The sequence below is a fragment of the Paramormyrops kingsleyae genome, chromosome 1 (assembly GCF_048594095.1).
Source record: "Paramormyrops kingsleyae isolate MSU_618 chromosome 1, PKINGS_0.4, whole genome shotgun sequence".
NCBI classification, from domain to species: Eukaryota; Metazoa; Chordata; class Actinopteri; order Osteoglossiformes; family Mormyridae; genus Paramormyrops; species Paramormyrops kingsleyae.
This window is the reverse complement of record NC_132797.1, coordinates 65,538,918-65,546,030: the sequence shown is the minus strand read 5'-3', so window position 1 is coordinate 65,546,030 and position 7,113 is coordinate 65,538,918. Positions and strand designations below refer to the sequence as shown.

Below are 7,113 nucleotides of genomic sequence, written 5' to 3'. Positions count from 1 at the left end.
TCATTGTGATAGTTTATTCATAAACCTAGAATCATATATATATATATATTTATATAATATTGTATAAATACTCTATACATTCTACGTTCTTCTGTTATTTTAATGAAAGTAACAATAATTATCAAATAGCCAAAAAATTATGATTATATTTTCCAGACTGTACAAAAATAAATAGCGTTTAGATATTCTATAAAAAAAATCCTTCTCAGAAGGTAGGAGAGATTTACTTATGAAGTATTAAGAGAAAAAGTTACTTGATAGACCTTATCCACACATATCAAGCACAAGTACACTCACCACACACACATTGGCTTTGTTTGTTACAGTCGAGTTAGTGATCAGGACAAGTGTGTCCCATAGGTTTGCAGTTGTGGGACTGGAGATGTAGATTAGCTGAGCAATACGGCAAGAACAACAAAAACAGACGACTGTCCAGACAAACATTACAGACGAACAGAGCAACCACTCGAGCGAAAACAAGTAACTTCACATGCACACACAAGCAAAAACTCAGCTTCCCTCCCTGTAACCCCTGAATGCAGTGACTAAGTGGATTCAGACGGAATTAAAAAGTACTAATGCATTGAAAATATGTAGCGCTGTTTCCTAGTAACAAATACAAAGACAGTCTGGATAGCTGTGTGTTTGGGGTGAGCGGAAATATAGGGTGGCTGGATCCTCTGGGTGAGACCTGACTGCAGAAAGGAGGTAAAGCACCAGGCAAGGGAGGGTGTGACACGATTGTGGGCCCAGATAGCTTCATCTCCTCCAGGGCGTAAGTTCTTCCGGAAAACCTCAACCTACAAAACTTTTAACAAAATGCTAAAACTAATTCTGTCCAGTCCAGCTTGAACAGAGTAGACAAACACACACATGTAAATGTCAATATCTAAAGCAGCATGCTTGAGCAGCAATGTGTCTCTCTCTCTCCTTTAGGTTCTTCCAATAGAAGGGTCCACTCCCACCACAATCACCGCCGGGCACTAAGGCTACTTTCGCGCCTTAACACCAATGGCCACAGTCGTTTCAGCGGTGTGGTTGTCTCTCGTGGACAGACTGATGGTAACTTAAACACTGTTTAAAATGTAAACATTTTCCTCGAGGGTGTAATCTTCCTGTAGGCTTAGACTGAACGTTCACGGTCGAGGGTAAAGGACAGGCGTCATCTTTTTCGTTATCTTTCTGGAAATTCGTTTTTCTTTTTGCTCAGTTAAGTCTAGCAGGGTCTTTGCCTACACATTTCCAGCAGGGGTCTGGGACGGGCTTTGGGGTCACAGCTCTCGTAGCCGAGAAGCCGTCCACTGTGTGACATGCAGTGCAGTGTACGTTTACGGAAACTCTGCCCACAGGTCTTGGAGCACGGAGACCACATCCCCAGCTGCCAGATGGGGCAGGGGTGGGGGGGGCAGGGGCGAGATATGGGTGGGCGCAGCTCCACTGGGCACTCAGACGAGGGGCGGCCACGGGAGTCCAGGCAATCCACGTTGCGCTGCTGAAGACCCCCGCCGCACGTCAGGGAGCATTGCCCCCAGTCGCGCATCACCCACTCAGCACTTCCTGTCTCCTGGATGGCATTAATCGATGGCCTCCTGCCTACTGGCCGGGGGGCGAAGAAGGTCAACTTGATCCGGGGACGGGGCGAATCGCCCACAGACAGCACCACGACAGTGAGGGGCTCCGGCAGCGGGCCGAAGCTGCGGATGCGCTCCAGGGTGGCGGAGGCGCCGCTGTAACGCAGCAGCGCCCCTCGCAGGAAGATGTCGGTCTCCAGTGTGGTCAGCTTATAATCCCCGTTGAGCAGGTAGGTGCCGTCCTGACGGCGCAGGGCCAGGTAGCTGGAATCCTGGTGGTGACCGTGCTGCTTGATGTCTACATGTGTAGCTCCGGCAGGGATGACCACCACATCCTGATAGCCAGGACTGAGAGACAGCAGAGTATTCAAAACCGGCATCTAGACAACTAAAAATTATACAGCGTACACGCAAAAACAAGCACAGGAACACACACGAAAGCCATGTGGAGCTCACCTGGCGAACTTGAGCGATCTTGACACCTTCTTACAGGTAGAGCCATCCCCGCCACAGACGCCGCACTTGTCGAACCGACGGTTCGAGCCGATGACCAAGTCGCAGCCGGCTTTCACGCACTGGCCTTGCACACACACTGACGTGGAGTCTGGGCTGCAGGGAGTTCCGTCTGCCACCTGGGGGCAGCAGAGAGACATTCTCTGTCACAAGCTGGTCACTTTGCTGTGTAAGGAAGAGCATGTTCAGGTAATTTCAGGACAATCCCGCAGTGCTGTGAAGTTCCAGTGTCCCACCTTAGGCTTCAGGATGAAGAAATAGCCGGTACCCTTGGCCCGACAAATCAGCTTGCAGCGGTCCTTGGGAGAGACCCCAGCGTACTTGGGGACCCATTCTACTCCACCGCTAGTCCCGAATGACATGCTGGAGGAGATGTCGTTGTGGGCCAGGCACTGCTCCTCACGGAACGACAGGCCTGCAGAAAGAGGGAGGGGGAGAGTGTGGGAAGTCAGGAAACCTGTGCTTTAGGTCCATAAACGGTGACCACATGATTGCCGGTCATAACACGAGCAGTGCAGACAAGAATGACGATGACATGCTGTATAGCCAAGTAGCACCCTACATGATTTATGTTTCTGGAATGTTCTATGTGAAGTTTTGAGTGGCTTTGCTTCAAAGCTGGGCCAGTTGGGGCTGTATGCAGGCACCGTGAGGGGTCCTCATTTACAAGGCTGCTCAGTCGTTCATTTGCGTCGCCAGTTTTCCCAGAGGCTCTCATCACAGGTTATTGTTAACCCAAAGTCCCCTCTAATTCCACTCAGAATTCTTACTTAATTAATGGCATTTTGGCACCAATGTTTGAGGTCCTGAAGTACCACTGATTATCTGTGAGGTCTTGGGGAATCACTGCCGCCACTCAGGCCTCTTACCGTTGGTGTCGGGGCAGGGCTCCGTGTTGCAGGAACGGTATTGGATCCTCTTGCCCTCGCAGTACTTGCCCCCATTCTTGGGAGTTGGGTTGTCACAGTCCCGGAAGGAGTACTGCACTCCTCCCCCACAGGTCCGTGAACAGTCCCCCCAGGGGCCCCAAATGCCCCAGCCACCGTTCACGGGAGTCTGCGAGATAAAGGGACAGAGTCACATTAGTCACATGGGAAGAAGTGTGTGATAATCTCTACTGCTAGGTATCAATACCCAAGTAACAACCCTGAAGTAGTGATCCCCAAGTGACAATCCCCACGTGTCTACTGCGACCCACCTGGAACTCTGTAGCCTTGCTCTTGTGCAGGCATTCACCAGCCAAGCACCACCTGTCCTTCCCACATGGGGTGCCGTCGGCCCAGGGGAAGCTCTTAGTCTGGCAGACCAGGAGCCCCCCCGCGTTGTTGACAGTACACCACAGAGCTGCGCAGGTCGTGTTTGCATCTGGGCAGTGTTGGGACTCCTCCCCAAACATCAGCCGGCACTGCTGGTCCACGTCGTAGATGGAGCCCGGCAAGGCCTTGGGCAGCAGCTCAGCCTTCTGTGGCTTGTCCAGCAGACAGTCGCCTAGGAGTCAGAGGTCAGGGGTCAAATGCTGTTCCCGTTTCACCACTGTCCATTTACCTGTCGTGTGGTTGTGACTGTGCTCTGCTCTCACCGTGGCCGTTGTCCAGGAAGGAGGTGATCCTTAACGCACTGCACGGTGACCAGGGCTGCTGGTGGTTCAGGTTGTACAGGGTGGACGACATCATGAGGGGGGGCAAGGTGGGGTCATTAATGCTAGTGCACTGCTTGGCGTCGTCGTGGAGCATGTTTAACACATGACCTGTGGCATCGGGAGTTAGAGGTCAGCTTAGCATCTGGATGCGATTGAGCGCACGTGTGTGTAAATGACATTTAAGATTTATCGGGAAAAAGGGAGAAAACAAATTTTAAGTTAGATTTATTAGTGCCTTAGGCTTTTGCTGGAGCTGTGTGTGTGTGTGTGTGTGTGTGTGTGTGTGTGTTTACAGAGCTCGCCTACCCAGCTCATGGGCCACAAAGAAGGCCGTTTGCAAGCCATCATCCTCTACGATGGAGCAGCTTCTCTCTGGGTCGCATGCAGTGCCGACATCCGCCATGCCCAGGGTTTCACAAGAGTGGGGGCCACAAAGATCCTACGATGGGGTGGGGAAAAGGACCACAGGGTCAGCTGACTTTTCTAAAACAAGCAATACTATTGGCTGTGGACGCTCCATTCATCAGCCTAAGCAGCCAATCGGACGTGCGTGTGCGCGCGTTCGCGCGCGTACCTGTTTGGTGAAGAGTACGGCGGTATCGTAGTGCTCCGGGTGCCGGTCACTGGGCGGGTTGTGTTGCCGCTGCCACTTGCAGAAGTCGCGCAGCGTGAGCGCGGCGTTTCTGGACACGTTGGGGCCGTGCTGCTCATCGTTCACCACCAGCACCTTGACCACAGCCAGCGTGATAGAGTTGTGGATGCTGGGGTGACGGTAAAGGCGTGCCGCCACCGCCATGATGGTCAGCAGGTACGGCTTAAGCCTCGCACCGTGGAAGTCCGCCATCAACTTGTCTGCTACCAGCAGCAATTCCACGTAACGCGGGGTGGAGACGAAGCGACGGGACCGGTGGTGGGCTGGAGGGGAAATGCAGGTCAAAAAAGGTCATGCTAACTAATTAAGGAAATAGTTAGACTTTGCTACATATCTGAAAATAATTTATGAAATCTGTATTCGGCTATTGATATAAGGTCTGGCCCTTTTTGAAAACTGAAGACCGGCTGAAGACTAAGGAAACTCCTTGGCATATGGTTTTTATGACATGAGTCAGCGTTCACACCGCCTCTGAATTTGGCAGCCTTCCCGAAGTGTGCAGAAAAAGAGACGAAAGCCAAATACCCTGCTAGAGAAAAAGTCCTCCCTGGCCAGCAGATACCAGGAGGAGAGTAACACGTCTTAACTTCGCTAATTCGTCCTCCCCTCCCCTTCCCTGAGTGACCCCACCCCCCCTCTCTTCCCATCGCTGTGACGAAGCTAAACTTTTCATTTTAACTCTCCGCGACCCACTGAGCTGACCTGTTTCTTTTCCCGACATTAATAAGTATCCACACGATTTTCACGTTTTAGGAATTCAAAATACTCTGACTAAAAGCTGCCTTGGTGATTTAGAGAAAATTATATTTATGCATACAGCTACATGCAATTTTAATGCATCTTCACCTGGATTGACGGATCTAGGAAGATTTAAATGTTTGACAAGTGGTCTTATGAACTATGAATTTATTACATCGGCGAATATTTGCCGTTTCCAGTCGTCCTATAAACAGAATTCCGGCACAAGCAAGGATTATACGTGATATACGATTCTATTTCTAAATGTAGGCCTATTAATGATAATGTTGCCTACTTTGTGTATGATGAAAATGTAGGTTAACAACTGCAAATGAATGAAGCCAGTTACGATTGTTGTTTCCACGTCACAACTTGTAGGTAACTTGCAGCTATTTCACTAGATCCAAATAACACTTAAAACTGTTAAATGGGGTTGGAAGACAGAAATACCTTTGTGGTCGGGGGCTGCGGGGTCCGCGATCACACCCTTCTCCTTCCTAAGCGGCTGCCTCTCTTCTTCCTCGTTCACCCCGCACTTGGAGCCGCCGTCTTCGGCATGCGGCTTCCGACTTTTGCAGCGTAGGATGTGAAGGCTGGAGTCGGAGACGCCGGAGTCAGTGTCGCTGTCTGGCTGGATGAAGCACTCCTCGCCGTCAGCGTAAAAGCCGCCCTTTAGTCCGTGGCACACATTGAGCGCCGCTGCCGAGTCAGTTTCTCCATTCACCTGGCCGGAGAAAAAGCACCCAGCCATAGCCCTGCTGTCCGATACTCGCTGAGTCTCCGGATCCGGGCTCTCAGGTTGCCCGATCATCTGGAAGACGAACCCTGTAGCCAGGAAGGTCTGATCCGTCTCCAGGTCTAAAACTATCCGCTTGCCAAAGGCGTCCAGTTGGTAGATCCGTCTCTCCTCGTTGCTATGAGTCCGCGGCTGTACGGTCTCGTCCTTTGCCTGGGCCGGGTAGAGTCGCACCGGCACCACTGCGCTCTCCATCCAGGCACCATGTGCTGTGCTCACGTACAAAGCGGCGAGCCAGCCAAGGGAGATGCAGAGAAACGACCTCATAACTTTACCTGATATTCTAGATGGAAAAAGGGAAAAGTTTTACGCGTTCGTCTTCAAAGATGCAATGAAAAAACCCCTTTAAGTGAGTTTGCAGCTATTCAAACAAAAATATCACTGCCTATGCAAAACACAAAGTAAAAAGTTTAGATTCACGCAAGATGGATATCCACTGTAAAATTCATTTGCATATCATCAGCCAGTGTAGTAGAATGTCAGGATTTCAATATGACATGCTGTATATGTTGGACGGTCACTATTAGTATCTGGTTTTAAAAAAAGAAGCTAAAATCCAACTCCGGTCGTCGGATAATTCAGGATCTGTGTGCTGAAATGGGATCAGCTTTCCCCTTGCGCCCTAAGATCTGTACTCTTCGGTTCCCTTAAATCCTGCTCCGTCCCAGCTTGCTATATATCCCTAAGACTGGGACCACCCCCTTCCTGAGGACCCTTTGATCTCCCAGCGTGCGCAACCAAAACGCAGTAGAGAGCTGGACCCTGGCCACGATAATCAATCATAGTGGAGGGTGCTTGGCTGAGAAAAAGTCTTTTTTTTCCTCCAAATAGTAGGCGGGGCAATCCCTTTCTCCGCTGTCCCGCCGCTCAATGCATTTTATTCAGAGCCTTAAATAAATCCCATAACTTAGTCTTCAGTAACTCCTGTGTATGCGTCACACGTTGCCGCTCTTCACTGTTCCGTCTATACATTCAGCCCATAAAACTGATTTTTTGAGCTGAATTAACGGGTTTCTTTCCCCCGGCACTAAAGCGGAGTGAAACACTGCTGAGTATAGGCCTATTGACTAATAGTTGAGTCTGAGACCGCAGTCGATGGCTGTAGTTCTTACGCAAAGGGAAGCGGGGCGGTAGAGGCGCACCGGCCCGTAAGTCCCCTTTCTTTCCAAAATATCGCCTAAAAGCCTTCATCGGCTCTCCTCTG

The 7,113-nt window shown here is 50.5% G+C and overlaps 1 protein-coding gene across 1 annotated transcript; it reads right to left on the bottom strand.

The window, feature by feature from the left end:
- Positions 1 to 7,113, bottom strand: adamts1 (ADAM metallopeptidase with thrombospondin type 1 motif, 1). Its single transcript, XM_023834801.2, has 9 exons — positions 5,564 to 7,113; positions 4,298 to 4,638; positions 4,030 to 4,162; positions 3,664 to 3,831; positions 3,283 to 3,572; positions 2,954 to 3,140; positions 2,321 to 2,499; positions 2,028 to 2,203; positions 1 to 1,919 (listed from the first exon to the last, which is right to left on the bottom strand). Exons 1-9 carry the CDS (start codon positions 6,174 to 6,176, stop codon positions 1,217 to 1,219), a joined length of 2,790 nt encoding a protein of 929 aa, XP_023690569.2. The 5' UTR covers positions 6,177 to 7,113; the 3' UTR covers positions 1 to 1,216.